Source organism: Ambystoma mexicanum, chromosome 6p (assembly GCF_040938575.1).
Source record: "Ambystoma mexicanum isolate Mex_15411 chromosome 6p, UKY_AmexF1_1, whole genome shotgun sequence".
NCBI classification, from domain to species: domain Eukaryota; kingdom Metazoa; phylum Chordata; class Amphibia; order Caudata; family Ambystomatidae; genus Ambystoma; species Ambystoma mexicanum.
In genome coordinates, this window is record NC_090935.1 from 577,905,587 (window position 1) to 577,926,147 (window position 20,561).

At 45.8% G+C, this 20,561-nt stretch overlaps 1 protein-coding gene across 1 annotated transcript in view; it reads left to right on the top strand.

The window, feature by feature from the left end:
* The window catches only part of SERINC5 (serine incorporator 5), a 330,849-nt gene that overhangs the window by 215,105 nt on the left and 95,183 nt on the right, over nt 1-20,561 (top strand). The window contains exon 4 of the mRNA XM_069627400.1: nt 9,524-9,606. Within this exon, the coding sequence (XP_069483501.1) occupies nt 9,524-9,606 (83 nt within the window). The remainder of the gene's footprint in view (nt 1-9,523; nt 9,607-20,561) is intronic.

Here is a 20,561-nt window from a genome sequence, read left to right on the forward strand (position 1 = left end):
CAACCCTCATAAGTGGGGATTTCCTCCTTCACGCTCCCTCAGTACCTCCAAAGAGATCTCTGCACAGGGGTGCTGCTAGGTCTGGAAATGATATGGGGCTAAGCTAATGTTGGGATGTGCGGGATTCGGGGCTAGCTATAGCATTTTGGTTGGAGTCCCTGCGCTTCTATCCGAGGCTAGCCTACAACCAAAAGACCCGGGGCTATAGCCCCCTCAGCCCCAAGCCTCCCACCCCTGTTTTAGCAACGCCTCTGTCTCTGCATCTTGTAATCTGGAAACTAGCCACTGTGCTAGCCCCTCCAGCTGTTGGAACACACAGCTGGGTTATGCTTTCCACAACCAGTCTCTGTCCGAGCTGATTTGCATTGTGTGCTCAGGAGTTACTTTCTATGGACTGAGGATTTGTGGAAGCGGGCATTTAAACAGCATTTTCACGGTATTGCCCGTAAAAAGTGAAAACAGAATGCCGAATGCGTGTTTAGTGCGCATTCAGCATGGGCACAGATCCCATAATGCCGAACAAGGGCAGCAGCTGTCCCCCAACCACCCCTCTTGTTCGGCATTTTGCCTTTGGGGGTGTCCAATGGGGCCAAATGTCAGTTGACTTGATATTCTGGATTTTCGTTATGCGAAGCTTTCAGCTTTGGCGTGTCATGACGCAGCATTATCTGCTTCGTTCTTTCAACGTAGAACCGTTTTCACTGCCCCCTTGGTCAACTCATGACATCTTTTTGCATGTGAGCGATTTGTCCCTCTTCCTGCACTTCTGGGCATGGATTTGGAGCAACCATTGACTGCTCCTAACAAAGGAGGCTGTGATCCTCCCATTCAGTCGTGGGACATAACTGAAACTTTTCTTTCGCCATTGATATGAGTCCCCCCCCCCCCCCCCACCTGAAAATGTTGTGTATGGCTCTGACGAAGGCAGCTTTCACGGGAATGGCGACACCGCGAGCCAAAACTCGAGTTGGCCAGGAAATGATGATCATGTTTTGTACATTAGTTTTTTCATAGGTTTTATGTGTGGGTTACGAGTTTTCTCCACTGCGAGCTTGTTTAGTTGTGGATTGGACACGGACATCTCGGTTCATTACATTGTGTTATGTGTGCCAACCCTTTGTTTCTTTTACTTGGTGTCTGTGGTTGTTTAGGTATGATAGGCGCATGGGTTATCTTTGGGTAGGGTTCTGTAGAACATGAATATTATTGGATGACGTGTTTCTTTTTTGTTCAACTGGACTTGTGCATCTTCCCAGTTTGTATCATTTTACATTTATTGCAGGCATTCTGTTTAATAAATTGCGTTTTGCTTTTGATTTTTTAAACTGTACGTACAGGATCTTCCTTTCTATGTTTTTATTCTTTAAAAGGAGGTGCAAGCGGTCCCCTCGCCAACCCCCCAGTCACAGTATGCAAGACTTTGGTGGTCATTGGCTCAGTGACTGCCATAGTGTTGAGTAATGCCACATACCACATAAATTGGGTATGTCCAAAAACACAATAAGCTTGACTTCTCTTAAGCCATTTTCTTAAAAGCGCGCCCACATCGTCTAGCACTTGGTTCCAGTAAGAATTCATAGCTGGATGCGACAATTTAACGTGTTGGGCAGGGGCGCAACACCACCTACATTTCGGGGGGGGTGCTAAGTGGTGATGGGAGGGGCCACTTCAGAAAATAGGCAGGGCAAACTTGGAGGCTCCGCCCCCACTGTACTGCTCCCACTGTTCTACTCCCCCACCCCATGGTCTGGTGTGGGGGCCAACTATCAAATAGTATATTTTAAACCGCAATGTGCAGAGAGGCGATGGAAGTCTTTCTTGAAAGTAGCAGCTTTAAAGTTTTACTGCGTTTGTTCAAGTACATTTTTTCGAAACAAACACAGTAAAACCTTAACACAGCTAGTTTCGGGGAAAGGCTTCCCTCACATTTCTAACAAAATGCAAGTGCGCACATCCAGGGGTGCACCTAGGCTAAGATTTAGGTGGGGGCTAAACCTTCAAATGTTGGGAGAGGTGCTAACTTCTGAGACGTGGAGGAGTGGCAAACTTACTTGTGTACGGGCATCTAACTTCTTTACTCATTGTAATGAGACTATTCTAGTGCAGCTTCAATGTTACACTCCGTTAACCCTCTCCTTTAAGTCTGAAAACACCCACTTCTTGCAGATCCTGAAGGTCCTACAAAGTGTGAAAATGGCAGATGGTGTGCAATGAAAGACTGAATATGATAGCATAACAGGACATAGCAGAGTGTGGGGCAGTACTCTGCATGGCCCCAGCAACTTCAGTGGCTGGAAGCAACAGGGGAGAAAATGTAATGTTGGTGCTACCACAGTTAGTCCGCTATACTAGAATCTCTGGTGCACTGACTTGCTGGTGAGACTATGTCTGCCTGCCAAATCCAGTGATACGAGACTGGATGAGGGCCAGTGCAGCAATAATGCATTTCTAGGTGACAGTATTGGAGCACTAGGAGAGGAGCACCAGGGTACACCGATTTGTCACTGCACTTATTAAAACTGTGCTATTGTAAGGGTATACACGTAATCCCTTTTAAGCACTCCAATTTGTGAAGTTGAAGACCGGGTGAGATTACATTATTTGCCCAGGATCACACAGTTGCGCTAAACAGCGAAGCAGGGATTTTAACCCACTCTTCAATTGGGGCAAGGCCACCTTCTTCCAACCTTTATTTGGATCAAATATTTAAGTTTTGGCTGTCGGGACCTACAATAATATTGTCCTGTAGCGTTTACTTGCAAAATACACAAATTGCATAGTAACGCATCATGACAACATGTACATCCTTTTAGCAGCATATTGTGCCAAAATAATATCAGTGTACCACATCCTGAATGGAAAACTGTAAGATGCAAATTATCTATTTGCCCACTTTATTTTCTGCGCTTTAAGACGCAGACTAAAATAAGGTGCGTCATAAACTCAATTAGGTTTGGAGATTCATCACAAACCTCCAGCGTGCTGTTTATGTATAGTTTTGAGAAAATTCAACTAAGGACATCAAAGCAAACTTTACTTTTTAGCATAACTAGCTATTAGACGTTATGGGTAACACATTTTCAAATGATGCTTTTATTGTGTTGCTCGCTGTAACTGTTACAGATTTGCAAGGTGACTGGTGGTCTTTCAGTTGGAAATTCACCATCATGCATAAGAAAGGCTATGCTGCTGATGTCAAAAAAATGTGTTGTCGATTTCTTTCTTGCACTGGCTGCAGAGCCTTGTGACTCAGGGAAACTGGCAGTGCTTGATCATCTGAGCCTTGGAAGAAACAAAATGCACACAGAAGCATGTTCTTGATCCTTTGAACTGTTAAAGGGCACGGAAGCCCCACCCTCAGCTAACATTTCAGGGGGGAGGGGCTTCAGCCCAGTCAGCTCAATGACGTTGCGTGCCTGGTGTACAGTATCCACTCTGGTGGTCCCGCTCCTCCAGCAATTTACTGTGTCTCATGCATGACCCATACCTACCTACATTTGGCATAGGAAAACCCGGAGGATGACATAATTGGATCCCTGCCCCCTTTTGAGACTCCGCCCACATGTTTGCAAGCTGGAGACTGGAAATCTATATTATTTCTTTTTAACTAGGCAGAATCTGCATGGCTGATTGAAATGCTTGTGGAGTTGAGACTAAGCAATTGAGGAAGCCGTACACAGGCAATATTGTTGTTTATAAGTAAAATAGCTGCAGTTTTCTTTTGAGTTGTTTGGTCTTTATTATTCTGCAGAGCTGTTCTCACATTTACGGCTCTCGCCTTCATTAACACCCTTTTAAGAGCCTAAACATTCCATTAGGGAGCCGGCCCCACCCTGAGGGCCGGGGGTGTCTTCATTCGTTGTTGCAATTAGACTGTAATCTGGCTGAATATTGCATAATTACCCCATTGGCAAGTCTGGAAATGGACCAGAAAGGAACCTGATCTGCAGCTTTCCTTCCCGTCAGCACAAAAGTTGCTTGCGGTGGGCGGTCTGTAGTCTCCTGAAAACCCGGAGACTCCACACTATTCCCCGAAGACCCAGAGAAGAGCGTAAAAACCCTGAGTCTCCGGGTTAGTCAGGTATGGCTTGACCTTTGAAGCTTCACTGGGCTCTAGCAGCAGTTGTGTAGAAGTTTAATTTGTGTGAATTTTGATCTGGTCTCCCGTATGCTTTCATGGCGCATCATGATTCATAAGTATTGCTGCTCTTGGCTCTGTGGAATCCTTTCCTGTTTGAGCTTGACTTTGAGCGCGTTTGCATTAAGCATGGGATGGTAGCATAGAACATTAAACTTGCCTTGTTCCGCCGTTTGCCACTGCCCTGGAGGGGTGGTGTTGTGGCAACTTTCTGAGAACATCACAAGGTGCGCTCCTCTAGATCACCCTAACACCGGAACTTAGCTGGAGCAATGATCTCCAAGTGATGGCTCCCCGCTGTGAGACTAGATTCAGTCGCGCAGACTAAGCGAAGGCTGCGGTGTGCAACCTGTATAACAAGGGGGGTGGTTACCGCCGTTTCAAAAGTTAAACCATTCTGAAAATGTGGAATGTAATATTTCGAAGGAACTGTAGTGATATTTGAAAGTAATCACCCTATTCCAAACCTGCAAGGACTAGAACATGAACTCGCATTTCTCTATAGATAACAAAGCAGATTAAATCCTTCTTTATGTACCCTTATTACTCAGGGAGCATGTGTTTATTTACATGTGATAAAAAAAGAAAAGAATCATATTCACATCTTTAGGCAGAACAGACTTTTTATGTTACAATTTGCCATAGTGTATAAAGCAACAAGATGCTAGACAATGTTAAACACTAGGATTGTCCATATGAAAGAAAAAACAGAGGTTCTATGTTTAAGCACTATAACCAACATTTACATTTTAGTTTCAGGTATAGCTCTTGTGCATGAACCTATCTGCAGAGGAGAGTTTGTTCCTAGTACAGCAAGCTAAACTTGTTTCTCCAACAAAAATCTATATATTGATATTACTCCTGTGATTTACTGACAGAGCTCCAATATTATCTAGTGCAATCCGACTATGTACTCATTGACCCATTTTTGAGAGAACTCATAAGTAAGATGCATTTGTGTTTTGTGGGCGCTGTAGTGCACAAAACATTAGGGTCAGGAAAAAAGAAATCAAACCAACAAATAAGCAAAATAAACAAAAGAGCAAAACAACCACACTTAACAAAAAGTGTGGCATTTATTTAGAAAGTATTCAAATCTGGCTTTGTGCAATTTAATTTAAGCCAGGCAAGTTTTGATGTTTTATATTGAGGTCTTTACACATCAATGTAATGGTAGCCAATCCTTGGTCAACGTCGGGAACAGAAAACAATCCCTGATGTTTAACTGGAGACAGGCCGAAGCCTGCTACAGTGACGTTTCGGCCTTAAAGGTAACGGCCTTCATCTGGGCCAGGAGGATGGTAGAGGCCTGCAATAATGTGTAGAGAAAGGGAATGGAATTTAGATATAGTACAAGCATGGGAAATGTAGCCGTAGCTAGTACAATCTGGGTAACAGTTAAAACATACGACCATAGAATGCACATATAAAGGTGCATTCTGGTCTAAAAAAGGGGGATTAAAACAACTGACCTTGGATGAGTCCGGGCTAAGGAGAGACTGGAGTGAAGGACAAAGCTTGAACTGGATCGTGTGGAAAAAAGGATCCAGTCTCGCAGTGTAAGATATCCCTTGTTAAGGTGTAGAGGATAGTCGTTATTTGTATCCTGTAATAACCAAAAGCAGGGCTAGATAAGTAGTGTGCCGTGAAGAGGGGCTCAACAGACAAAAAAAGTTTACACAGTGCTATTGCAGGGCAACTACCATGCAGGTGCACCCGGCATCAATGTTCGATAGTGTAGAGAAATTGCACATACCTACTGGGCACCAGCTCAGTTGGAGGTGAATAGGCGTGGGACATAGGCATGAAGGGGTCCGTGTATCTGAAGGGACGATCAAAGAGCCCGCATCACTTACAATGTGAGGTATATCTGGAAAAAAGGCGAAATGCTGTTTAAAGCATACTGCCAGCATACAGAGAGTAAAACACCGGTGTACTAGAGGGGCTGGCTAAAGTGAGGTCCCCCTAACGCGAAGCAACTTACTTGCAGCAGGCCGTGAGTCTGACTGCCTGTAAAGCTTCTCGCCGCCGCGGAAATGCGTCTAGCCGGTAAAGGCGCTGGGCTCGAAGGTGGAGAAGTGCGCCTGTACTGGAGAGTAGTGGGTCCGCTAACCAATGAAGCAAGGCTAGCGCTGCGCATGCGTGGGGGGTTAGTGGCTCCGAGACAGAGTGAGAGACGTTCCTATTGGGGAGCCACTACTCACCCCGCGCCTGCGCACAACGGAAGGCAACAAAGTTGCACATCCCTCATCACTGGAAGTGCCCGGCCTCAAGCAGGCGGCTCGGGCAGAGAAATGCAAACAGACGAAATTGGTATCCGAAACATTGTACAGGTTGACCAAGCTACATGTGTGTCCGAGCTTGATGTTACAGCAACTCAAATATGCATGGTCGATGCTGCGTGGGGTACTGTGAGACACAGTCAAAAAAGATAAAAAAAGTTGAAAGGAAAAACAGAAGCACGGGTTCTTGGCTGTGATACGCTCTGGGATATACCTAGTACCAGTGTCCAAAAAAGGCACTGTGAGCGCAATATAACCCTAATGTGGATAAAGGGAAAATGCGGGGGGGGAAGGGAAAGGGGGCAAAAGGGGGAAGGGGGGGAAAGGGGAGGAGAGAGAGGGGAAGGGGGGGGTTTGGAGGGTTTTTGGTGGGGTTTGGTTTAGTGATCGTTTTCTGATGCTGCGGCTTCATTCAGCCCATGTTCAATTGTATGTAATTTGAACATCCACCACGCTTCTTTGTAATTCAGGGCATTTCTGATGTTAGACGTATGTTGGATTTTGTCAAGAACCCACCATTTCAACTGTTCCTGGGTGTGTTTAAATTCCACATAGTGGGAGACCAGTGGTGCTGAGGTTGAGCGGCATCTTATTTTAGAACGATGTTCCCCAATGCGTTTGTGTACTGGTCTTGTTGTCTGGCCCACATATCGTAAGCCGCATGGGCATTCAATAGCATATACCACATTAGGTGTTTTACAATTGGTAAATTGCCTAAGCATCCAGTCCTTACCTTCAATTTTGAAGGATTTTATTTTACTTGTGTATTTGCAAGCTGTGCAGTTACCACAAGGGTGGTGACCTGTCGGTGTTCTGAGGTCCCACAATCCTGTTCTGGTAGATTTCTTAGGTAGGCGAGCATGTGTAAGCCACTCGCTGAGATTTTTAGACCTTTTCAATGCCATCCTGGGTATAGGTTCATCAGGAAGGTTTTGGTGTACCAAGGGCCAGAATTGTTTAATGATTTTTTTAATCTTGTTTGTGTCTGGTCCGAAGGTAGTCACACAGGTGATGCGGTCCTCTGATGTATCTTGAACCTTGGGTTGAAGCAATGTTTCTCGAGGGATGCAGAGTACTCTTTTGCGGGTGTTTTTAACCAATTTTCTGGGGTAACCTCGTTCCACAAGTTTGTTTTCAAGGTGAGATGCATGTTGGCGGTATTCTCGCGTTGCTGAGCAGTTTCTACGGACCCTGAGAAATTGTCCAAACGGTAGATTGGTTCTTAGACTTTGTGGGTGATTGCTATTGAAATGAAGCAATGTATTGCGGTCAGTTTCTTTTCGATATAGTGTACATTGGAGCCTATTATCATCTGAAGAGATTGTTAAGTCCAGAAAGTTGATAGTAGTCCGGCTGTGATTAAGAGTGAATTGAATTTCTGTTACTTGGGTGTTAAGCCATGTGAAAAATGTGATGAGATCTGGTGTGGTACCTCTCCAGACAAACAGGATGTCATCAATGTATCTGTGCCAATGAAAGATTTTCTCAAGGAATGGGTTTTGTTGATTAAGTACAAAGGAAGCTTCATATTCTGCCATAAAAATGATGGCAAGACTGGGAGCAAAAGCTGCTCCCATGGCGGTGCCACTAATCTGTAGGTAAAATGTTTCTTCAAAAGTAAAGAAATTTTTGGTTAAAGCGATTTCCAAAAGTTCCATAATAAAGTTAACCGGAACTCTGCTTTGCTCCATGTGATGAGTAAGGTGATGTCTTATGCAGTCCAGAGCTGCTGTTTGAGGAATGCTAGTATAGAGGGCTTTGATATCCAGAGTGACAAGAGTGTCATTGCTATTGTCAAACGGCAGGTCTTCAAAGATGTTAATAGTAGACATAGTGTCTTTAAGGTATGTCGGTGTGAGTTGGCACAAAGGCTTCAGGAAGAAATCAATGAATTTGCAAAGGGGTTCCAAAATGGAACCGCAGCCTGAAACGATAGGTCTGCCAGGTGGATTTGAGGCATTTTTATGGATTTTAGGAAGTGCATAAAAAGCTAGAATTCTTCCTTCAGAGGTGTTAAGAAATGTTTCTTCATCCTGTGTGATCCAATTTTGTTCTCTGGCGTATCTAGTACTGGTGGAGATTTCTCGTTGGATCGCTTGAGTTGGATCTTGTCGAAGTTTTCTGTAGTTGTTTTCATCCTCAAGGAGTGTGGCAACCATCCCTTTGTATTGACTTAGACTTTGTATTACTTTGTATTACAAACCTATTACAATACGGTGTGCAACCTGCCAGCGCCCCTTTGAGGAAGGGCAGCTAATGACCATTGGCAAATCCAACAGGCTTGGCTTTTGTGTAAGCATAGGGGTAGCCATTGCCAGGCCCTACCATAATGGTACTACCTGGCCAAACAATGGCAAAAGCAAGCACATGATGGCATTGTAAGGCAGATGCCTAGCTTAAGACTATAAAAGAGAAATCATTCCATTACGTTTGCCAATGCATATTTTGAACAGGAAATGAACGCAGGGAGCATATGCAAGGGCCCACATATTGCTTTAAAAGCAAGTGTTTATATTCCACTCAGAACTGATGTACAACTGCAGTGAAACCATTATCTTCCAGAAGAGTGCTTGGAAACGGCAGACCCATAAAAGCCCATAGTGTGAGGTGACTGCATGGTGAGCTTGCCAGGAGATCCCAGCTGTGTGTGTGTGTTTGGGCAGGGAGGGGCCAGCAGTTGATAATGGCCATAGAGATTAGCATGTCCATGAGTGGTGAATGGGCGGGTAAATAACCGAACACCCACAGACTGTTATTCCTTTCCTCGCATCCAGTCGCCCTCCTATCTGTAGGTCAATGCCATTAGTTTGGTGGTGCTGAGTAGGGCCACCTAATAGCCAAAACTGAGGAAATACCCACTTCTCCTACATGTGCTTTTTATTCTGTTGGTCCGGTAAATAGAAATAACAGAATAAAAGGTTGATGCAGGGGGACTTGATCTTATCGATGCTGTGCATTTTACTTTGAAAATTCGGTTGGAGCCCATGCACATTGTAATCGATTGACTAATGAATTTCAATTGGAATGTGTACGTTTTGGTGGTCACTCGAAAAAAATGGACTCTTCTCTCATCTATGTCTTTCTGTGTTTCTTTACCTTTCAGGTTCTGGTTTGTGAAGTTTGTCGTCTTGGCAGCAATGTGTTCGGGAGCTTTCTTCATTCCAGACCAGGAGACCTTCCTGAATGGTACGCGCGCCCTTTCCCCTGATTGCACTTTGCTGCCTGTGCGGGTGGCTGCCGGGTCTGTGGTCTGCTAGCCTATACTGTGCTCATGCAGTGCCTGCATCCAGTGGCGTTCAAGGTCTCTGACAGTTTCACGTTTCTTTCCATTTTTGTATCTTCTGTTTTAAGTATCCAATCTTGTACCAGAGATGTTCCAGTTTAATTAAATTTGGCAAGCCGTGTAGCTCCCTGGAGAAAGGGATGCCCACGCAGTGTGCAACAAGCGCAGTACTGTGGAGCAAATGAGCCATGTGTGATGAACAGATCCTTTCTTCTCCCGATGATTGGACAGCTGTCCTCCGAAGGCTGAAGAATGGCTCCCTCGCCGCCGGCGACAGCCGGGGAGAATTCCATAGAACTGCATAGAATTGAAAGCATGCTGGAACTAACTTCCCAACACTGTCGTCCAAATGATCCCGGGAGCTGTGACTGCAGACATTCAACCACCAGCACACTTGCACCAATCCACTTGTTCATAATGGTAGAGTGTGGTCGGATCCGCCTATTAAAGGCGAATAAAACGCTGTAAGGCCTCCAGTCCCTGACCAATTATCAATGATGGGTCTTTGAGGTTTGTCGCCATTTCTAAAAGATGCTGGTTCTGGCCCTATCAAACGCCCTGCCCCATAAAAAAGGGAACTTCTGAGCACTGCATTCTCGGGCCTTTTTGGATTTTCTATCTTCAAGTGAAAATTCTAAAAAGCACAAAGTATCTTAGAGACGCCTGGTGCCTGGAATCTAACTATATGTGTAGAGTTCTGCGAGACATAACCCCCTGTGTTTTGCTACAGTGGTTTCCCCCATGTAGGGGGATACACATCTGTTAGTTACAGTCCCACTCCTGCATTGTCAGTACTATAAGGGATACCAATGACCGAGAGGTGGTGTGGCCTTGAGCTCAAATGACCAAAGAGCACTTTTGTCCTGCATTAAAAACGGGGAAACCTTGTCACTTGCAGCACTCTGCCCCCTCTTTGCTTCTGCTGGCTTTCCTTCTCCGTCGCTTCTGTCTGAGCGGACACCGTCAAACATGCCGTTGCCTTGCAGCTGAGCGTTTTATTTTAGCTGTGCTTTTAGTCTTCTGCTTTGGAGACCCTTTATAGCATTATTAGTTCCTTGTCTGCCAGCTTCCTTAGGAACACCAGAGGTTACAGCCCAGAAACCAGTCACTAAATGGTTAATCCCCCAACTTTATTTCTTCAGAAATGAAAAATGAAGGCTTAAGAAAATATGGAGAGGAAATGACCTCCAGATGGACAAATTGGCCTACCATGGACTGCTTCTGTTCTACAGAGTGGAAACTATCAAAGCCAGAAAAAGCACAATTTGCACAAATAGGCCAGAACAAAGTCTTTAAAATGATGCACATGTTCAAAAGCCCTTCATTCTGTAGCACTGCACCAACACCTCAACAAAGCTGCAAATGCACTGCACCACACTTGAGCAACATCATTCTTCAAATGCATGACCACCTACACAGGAAAGAACCAACTCCACCATTCCCAACAAAGGAAACCACACTGAAGAAACCACCTATCCCCACACGGACTGCTTTTTCCACCCAGGGCATCCTCACCACTGTCAACTCCAGCCATCAGTAGACTTGCTGGACGACCACTCCCACCGTCAAGCGTACAAAGCAATCCCTACTAGCACCCACCTTTCTAGCTCTTCTCAATGCCCCATCGAGCAAAGAGGTTGTCCTTCATGCCTTCATCAAACCTCCGCTCAAAGACTCCGCAAACAACTCACCAACTTCCAACACACAATTCACTGCCAAAGTCCTTGAAAAAATGGGTCTACCAACCTCTACAGGAATGCATTGAAAAATCACCTTCTCCACAAGTCACAACATTGATTCCGACAGAAAGGACCAGAATCCACACTATACTCCATATGGAACCTTTCAATACAACGCCGTGGATGCCTAGTGCACTCACCCCGCTGGAGGTTTCCATCCGCTTTTGACACAATCTGCCACAAGATCCTGCTTACCTACTTAAATGACTAGAGGATATTGATTAAAATGAACCACTCTACGCTAAATCAATCATTCCTGACCTATCGTACTGAAACCACGCAACCACGTTCCCGTTATTGACCCACAAGAACGCATGCAAAATATTCCAAGCATCCGGACTCTTGTTTCCCCCGTTCCGCACGCACGTTGAGTTGAGAAAACGCCATTGACGAGCTAGCATAGTATTAAAAAACGTAATAATAATCATTTATGAATCCACTCCTGGAAAGGAACAACTCCGGCCTAGCATACGTTTAATTACACAGATGATGCCAACATTGTCTACAAGCTTACAAACTACTCTACATTGAATACATTGGATCTCGGCATCTGCCTTGCATAGGTGGACTCCTAGATGTCTACAAACTGGTTTGCCCCAATGCATTTATGCTTTCCACTGTATGTACCCCTCATTTCTTCCTACTCCCCAACTAACAACCTCTCTAAAAGCTCCTATTCATGTATTTACACTACACAAACAAATCCCCCCCCCGTACATGGTGTCCTCATGCCTCACGCACACACTCATATCAAACATATGCCTAAGTGTCACAACCAAACCGATATAACCAGAGCTGCCCTCCGGATTCCGGTAGTTCTGGCCTGCCCCCATCAACGTCCCAGGTTCTGAATCTGCCTCACAACCCACAGCCAGCCCTTTTCTTGGAGGGCCAGCCACTCAAATAGCAGAATGACGCTATGCAAGACCATTTTACTTCACGTACTGCTGGTGATGGCTGTCGATGTGTACCAAAACTGCTGCTAATGCTTTTCAACTTGTACACACAGCTTTGCATTTCTGTTGCATCACAATACTCTGAAAAATGGTGTTAGAAAGAAAATATTTTTTCACAAGCTTCATAGCTGGCTTGATGGGATCTCGTAATGTTTGGAACATGTATCCAGTCACCCCGCCCCCATCTGTGGTTTTGTGCCTACTTCCATCCCTGGTGAGCCAACATTGGGATGTCCCTTCAAGAATCCACTCTGGTGTGCCGAATCGGCCTAGGTTTCCTAAGTCTTTCTCTGAGATTCCACACCAACCTTGCACCACAGATGTTTCTGAGTCATCAACCAGATTTAAATCTACCAGAGGCTCCCCCAGTGTTTAGCAGTCCTAACCCCAAATATTTCTCCAGGGTATCTTTTTATATTTGTCTCAGGATACCAGGGGCTACCTGAAGTGCACCAAGGCACTACTACCAAGTGGCCGCCTTCTGAGCAGTGGCGTGACACAAAATGTGGCTCCCCCCCAACTCGGCAACAAATCAAGGGTCGCGCCACACTCTCTGCCGGCCTAGATTATCACACTTGCACAATTCGCCCAAACGTGCTGCTGAAGGGATATGCTGCACACTGCACTAGGAGAAAGATATAAATATGTGTTTTAATATAATATACAGCACACTTGCTGAGAAAAAATTACTAAAAACCAGGGCGTTTGCAATCGTTATGTAGGGTAACACCAAGCCAACCAACAGTGCACAGGAACATTAATGCTTTGCTTTTAAACATGCCATGCCACAATGAAAACGTGTCCAACTGGCTGCACAATGTAGACAGTGTAGACACGTAATAACAATATAGTCAATCTTGCCAGGCCACATTTAGACATATCTAGACTGGTTGCACCAACATGCCAGTCGAAGCAATAACACTCCTCAAGAAGAGAACACCCATTCAAGCCAGTGTCTTTGTGGCCTCTAACAACACGGCCAAACTCTTTAAAATCTGAAAGGAACTGGTCAATCCTGTTGCGGTCTTTACCTCTCCTGTTCCCTCCCAGGCCCTCTGAATGGCGCTGCCATCTCACTTCTCCTCTCAAACTCAGGACATCCTGTCCTCCATCTCCTCTTACTCTCCCTCTTCCTCTCTAGACCCCCCTTTGGCCAGGTTTCTAGACAAGTCAGATCAATTAAAGTGTCATCCAAACAAGTGCTCTCCTGCTCCATCAGAACCGTCAAGAACCATATTGACACCCTCCCTCCTACCTTGACCGATTTCTGTAATCTCTCTTTCACCACTGGAACATTGTCCTCTCCTGTTAAGCACTCCCTTATGCACCCACTCATCAAGAAGCTGTCTGCCGATCCTGCCTGCCCAGAAAACTATCGCCCAATCTCCATCACCCCTTTCCTGGGAAAACTGTTGGAAAAGCTGGCCGTCTCCCAGCTTACTCTCCACACAGAATCTGTTGGTTGTCTCCATGAACATCAGTCTGGCTTCAGAGCTGCCAGAGGCACGTAAACTGCTGTCCTGAACACCTGTGAAGATCTGCTCTCTAAACTTGATTCCAGCATTTCTAATGTGCTCATCCTCCTTGATCTTTCCTCTGCTTTCAACACGGTCAACCATGCCATCCTGATCAATTGACTCCATGAGAACCAGGGCATCACGGATCAGGCCCTTGAGTGGCTGATCTCCTTCCTCTTGGACTGCTCCTCCCAGGTCCAACTTGGTCCCTTTCTATCCGCTCCATCCTCTAACTCTGGTTTTTCAACCTCTACGTGGCCCATTTGGCCCACCTGATCCATACATTCTCCTCTAACTTTCAGTGTTATGCGGATTCCTTCAGGCTCCCCTCAGACTCCTCTCCTCTCTCGCTCATTCCCAAGTGTCTATCCGCGATTCAGGATTGGTGTGCCTCCAACAATCTCTGCCTTAGTGTCAGTAAGATGGAGATCCTTCTCGTTTGGACTCCTGCCACTGCTTTCCCTCCCTCTCTCTCTCTCTCTCTGGCTGCACGCCTTGGGCCCTCTTCCTTCGTCTTCCTATACGGCAAACAAACCTGGTGTCATCTTTGACTCCACTCTCTTTCTCTCCTCACATCTCGGATGTCACCAAGAAGTCCCACTACCAGCTGCTCCTCCTCAAAGGGACTGTTCCCTTTCTCACTTTCCCCAAGAAGCTCACTGTCTCCAGAGCCCTGGTTCTCTCTAGGCTGGACTACTGCAACAGCCTCTTTCTCAATCTGCCTTCCTCTACTCTCTAGCCTCTGCAACTAATCCAGAACAGGACTGTAAGACTTATCCTTGGCTCAAGCCCAGGGATCGTATCTCGTCAGCCCTGAAATCTCTCCACTGGTTCTCAGTTGCTGCAAGTTTCAAGTGCAAGACCCTTTGCGTTGTCCACGAGGCTTTGTGGGCCTGGGGGCCGCACTACATCCAACGCTCTCTACCAAAATATCTTCCTTCTCGAGCCTTCCTTCACTCAGCTACCTACATCTTTCTAAGGGATAGACACTTCTCCAGGCAGAGAATGGAGGGTAGATCTCTCTCTGCAGGTGCCTCTCTCTACGAATAGCCTCCCTGCCTCTCTCAAAGTTGAACCGGACCAGCCGACGATCCGGAACCAGCTCAAAACTTTCCTCTTCTCCTCTGCTTTCTCTCTCTCCCTCCCCTGCTGACCTACCTGACCTACCTGTCTCCTGTACCGACTGGTTGCTTTGCTACCCTCAGAGTCTCACCGAGTCCAGACTCTTTCTTGATTAGTCACCCTTGCACTGCCTCTGGGCCTACCATGCACTTAGGGGCTGTAACTGTAACCCTACAGTCCCTTGTTCTCCTTGCACTACCAGAGCCGCGCTGCCCTGGCTGCACTTACTAAGAGCATTGCTGCCCTGTTTTTCCCTTACCTCTCCCTTGCACTCCCCCCTTCCCTTTCCCCTTGCACTTCTCGTTCTCGCACTTGCACGATCTGAATGACACAAGGCCTAGTAAGATAATTTGTCTTGTCCTCCCTCTATCTTCCCTCCCTTGTCTTGTCGCACCTAGAAACACTAGTGTGCAGGCGCGTTAAAAAATGACTTGTATCATATCATTTGATCACAGATGCACAGAAAAATATACAATGCCGCAGTAAGAAACGGCTAGACTGGCAGCACCCAAATGACAGTCTAGCCAGGTAATTCACTTAGCAGGACTGCTTTATCAGAAATGGCCAGATAAAAAAAAAGTCATACCAAACTGAGGAATGACTAGACTGTCTGCACCAAAATGCCTCTCTAGCCACTAATACCACATATCATACCTGCTTAGCCTGGACATGGACAGCCATTATGATTTGTCGTGTAATCCTGCCCCCCACCCCACACATTCCCTCTCCCTCCCACCCCAACCTCAAAAATCAGCTCCTTGGCCTAAAATGACCTCCACGTCCCTCTTCCTTGCCCCAGAGCTTACAGTTGAGGCTCCTTGCCTCATATGGAAATACTGGGATGAGAAAGAATGGGACTAGGAGTAAAGAAGATTACAGGTAGCGAAGTCGAGCATTACCTCCATGTACCTCTAACTAATCCCAGTACTTGTGTATGAGGCAGAGTGCCTTATACACAAGTACTGTCTCATACACACTGGGACGTGGAAGAATAAGGATCGGAGTAATGAAGATTACCAATAAGTAATCCAGCCATTAAACACAAGTATTGGTGCAACACCATTGAGTTGACTGGGATTCAGGCCCCCAAACTCCCTGAAATGTTGGGCTATGTTGACTCGATCTGGCTGACCTTCAGAGCAGTTGCCAGACAGAACAGGACACAGATGTTAAACGGCACCTGGGTTTCACTGTTAACATGAACCCAGCAATGACTAACATAAAGCATTTAACTGTTAGTTTAACTGTTAGTACCTGTATTCAAATGCCAACTTTTTTAGGCAATTGAAATCGTGATGTGGGTTTAATACTTGCATGCCAGCAGAGTGATTGGAAGGGTAGAGAGGCAACAGGAGACAACTCATTCTCACAGCAGTCCATAAGTGGGTGCGTTCAACCCTAAAGCAGAGAGTTAACTGCTTGTAACATTGAAGCTGCACTAGAATAATCTCATTAAAATGTGTAAAGAAATGAGATGCCTATTAGGCAGAATTGCAGGCAGTACCCTCTGGGAACACCACACACAAATAGGACTACAGGTGTAAGCAAAAAACAACCTTTGGTATAAATCTGTACCACACACTTTTGGTAGCGAGCTGAGCAGCCAGGCTTAGCTCAAGAGGGAATGTGAGCAGTAGAAGAAGTTACACAGAAGTATTACAATCACAGTGGTTCAAGTAGACAATTACACTCAACGTTTCTTGGTAAAACATACTTAAACATTTATTTACACAGTCATTTAGAAAACTTTCACTAGTAGAAATCAGCTCAATATTAAACATCAATATACTACAGTAACAAACTCTAAGTTATAAAGACAGTTTTGTGCTCCCTGAAAAAGGAGCCACATAGCACTTCAGTACTTTTCAATGGGAATGAATAGAATAGGTTTGTTCAAAGGGTTAGAAAACACTTCTTTTAGATAATGCGAAGGTTCAATGTACCAGGAGGGTCGGTTCATTTCAATAGGCCAAGCCAAAGTTTCACTTACTTCCACCGCGAGAGTTGGGATCTCTCAACCATATGGCACAGTACCTTAAAGTGGAACAAAAAGATGCAGCTGAAGACGTTGGTTCCTGGCAGGTCCTGCAGGTCTCGCTGTTCCTGAGCCTCAGTCGTGGGGACAAAGAGGGAGGACGTCGGGGGACTCCTGCACTGCACAGGATTAGCGTCGGAGCAAACAAAATGGTGTCACTTCAGCTCAAGTAGCTGTGGCTTCTAAACACAAACTGGTGTCCTTCCCCCCTGGTTAACCTTAACCAGCTCAGAGAATGGTATCCAGGCGTTTGCTGAGTTGATTGGTCCCAAAGGGAGAAGCCGTCCTTGAAGGAGCTTCTCTGTCGATTGGAGATCTGTCGATTGGAGATCTGGCAATTTGGGGTTGCAGCAGGGCTTCACCGGGCAAACCAATGGTCCAGTGGTTGCAGCAGCCGTCCTCTTCCAACTAGTATTTGGTTCTTTCGTTCCAGTGGTTGACTCTGCCTTCCTGTTCTGGAGACTCGCCTTTTAAACAGTTTTCTCCTATTCATTCCAGCCTAGCTGCCACTCACCCAGCAGGGTGGCTGTCCTTGCCGGACAGTCAGCCAATCAATCATGTCAGAGTGAATTTGGGTCTCCTAGGAGACTAAGCACATGGAGTTTTGGGCACCTCCCTCACTTTCTGCCCACCTCAGACACTCAGCGCCATGGGCGGACTTCAGTCCTGAAACCCGCCAAAGGCTCACGAACAAAGGGACCAAACCTGGTTTGGCGCGCAGAGTTAAACACCAGAAGGCCCTTTCCACAAAGAAACGGCAAAAATAGATGACCGAAGTCTGTTTTTACAGAGGGGTCTTGGGCACCATATTGAAAAACATGGCAGCCCCGATTTTTAGCTACCGTTGTTTGCGGTCGGGAGAAATCATGGTAGTTCATTATAAAACCACTGCCACCAGCCATTTCAATGGAAAAGGGTGTCTTTTGACAGCTACTAGAGTGTTTAGACATAGGGGATACTAGGTAACCCCTCCAGCACTCTATAGGAAGATAGTTTGTGCTGGATCTACGAATTTAAAAAGACTAGTAAAGTCAATTTAACTTTACATTCTTTGAAGAACAGTAGTTCATCCCAGAGAAGGTATTTAAACCTTGGGGAGTCCAAGGGACACCCCTGTGCCACTGCACTAAAGGTGCTGTGTGACACAACAATAAAAGAAGATTACTTATGGGGTTATCTAAAACTCCATAACCAAAGAACACAAAAGTAAACACATCAAAATACCTGAGAGGGGGAAAAAGTCTCACCCGGTCTCCAGGGGAAAAAAACAAGCCCTCAAAATCCAGCAAAGTTGCTGAGGGTCTCTAAGGTGAAGGGAAATAAGCACATTTCTGAGAATTCTTCCTAACAATGCCCCAAACAAATAAGTTTGCCCCTCCCCCACTGCCCTTGAAGTTAGCGCCTCTCCTAATATTTTGAACGTTAGCCCCCGAAATGTAGGTTTTGTAGCACCCCTGAGCACAAGCACACGCACCATTCACCATATACACACTCGCAACACCCAGCCATCCATACATTTAAGTGTGCCCCCTTTCAGCATACACTCGCACACGCACATGCAATGGCGTCGAGGGAGACCTAAAACTTCAAAAAGAAATTGGGCCTCATTACAACTCTGCCGGACTGGAAACAACGGTGCCGGTAAGCTTACCAGCACCGTTGTTTCCAGGCTGGCATATTAAAGCTCTGCGGGCGGTTGCTTTATGGCACCCACCGGCATAGTTTTCACTGAAGCACTGGCACCCACCGGCATAGTTTTCACTGAAGCACTGGCACGGTTATTAATGGTGCTGGTGCTTCTGTGGTCCCCATTCCCATAGAGTCCGATAGGACTTTTTGGAAATGGGGACTTACCATTTGCCAGCGCTTGACTTCCCAGACTGCCGGGGTTGTAATCCCCTGATGTTACCGGGAAGTCGGGCGCCGGTAAGTCATTATGGGTCCGGTGGCAACCTGCTGGTAGCACTGCCACGGTTACCGCCAAACCCGTAATGAGGCCTATTGCTTCTTTTTGAAGTCACCCTGACTTCATAAAGAAATTATTTCTGTTAAGGACCGAACCATAACGGAATAATTTCTTTGTGAAGGCAGAGTGACTTCAAAAATAAACTTTCTTTTTGAAGTCATAGGGCCCTCCCACCCCATGACATGGAGACCTCCAGCCTAGCGTCTTCCATGCCATGTATTTCTATTACAGAAATAATTTCTTTATGAATGCAGAGTGAACTCAAAAAGAAAAAAAACATTTTTTTAGTGATTTTTTTTTTCTTTTTTTTCTACAAGTGGGCCACCCCTCCCAGGACATGTTCTGGCGCGCCCCCCGCACCGCGGGGTGGCCTGTTACGCCAGTGCTTCTGAGGTGCCAATCGCCTACGGTCCATCATGGGCAGCAGCACCACAGATCTTTCGTGAGGTGTGATACGTTGACCGTAGAAACCAGTTCAGTAATCCGGGGAAGATATAAGCACTCTGCTCGAACTCCATCATTCTGATCAGGATCTGATTGTCCAAGATTTGTCCTGGGCACTGATGCAACGTACGGAAGCTGATGGATTCTGTCTGCATCAGTGGTTGTAGGCCTTTTGGCTATTTCTGAAGCTATGGCAAGCAGTTCACCAGAGCATAATTTTGGTGTATTCGAGGTTGGAGGGGAGGGGTAAGATTAAGCCTCCATAAGAGATTGAACCGCCTGAGGGCATGGCATGATCAAGCCATTTTATAAAGTTTCCATTTCCCTTGAAGCCCAATGGTCCTCTATGATCGACCCACTTCTAAAATAGCGGCACAAAATATGAAAGCCCCGGGTATCTGTGATTTGATCTAACCTTAAAGTGGGATGATCCGTGATGCACAGTTCACTTGAGGTATCCTGCCCAATTCCAGCTGCTTGTTTGGACTCTGCCCTTGAAATAGTTTAGTCAAATCACAGTGTTCTGAAATGTAACCACAACTCTGCTAACATTACTGGTGCATCTGAGGTTCCTGGTTTCACAATACAAAATATCCCTTTTGAGTACCCTGCATTTTAATCCATTTTGTTTTTGGGGTTTCTTGCTCCATCAGTTAGTATTCCAATGAGTTCCAAGGCACCCACTTTGAGGTGCAGTTGATAAAGATGTTTTTTACTGACTCCTTCATTTTTTGAATAAGGGGTGTTTCAAATTAATGTTGAAAACCCGGAAAGTGGGAGTTTTTAAAACATGGAGACAACCATGGCTACAACATTTAGACGCGAGTGCTTCCATCAGTCCCAAACAACACCTGGGTGCAGGGTGAGCCTGGGTAACTGCTTTTTAACATTGTACACTACTTTACCAGAATTTCTGGTAAACTACAGTGCTAAAAGCAGTTAACACTCTTCCCCCAACCCCAAGTCTGAAACCACACTTGATTGCATTATACTTCAGCCAGGATTGCATTATACTTCAGCCAGGATTGCATTGTACTTCAGTAGCACATCTGATGTGTCCACTGAAAGGTTTAAGATTA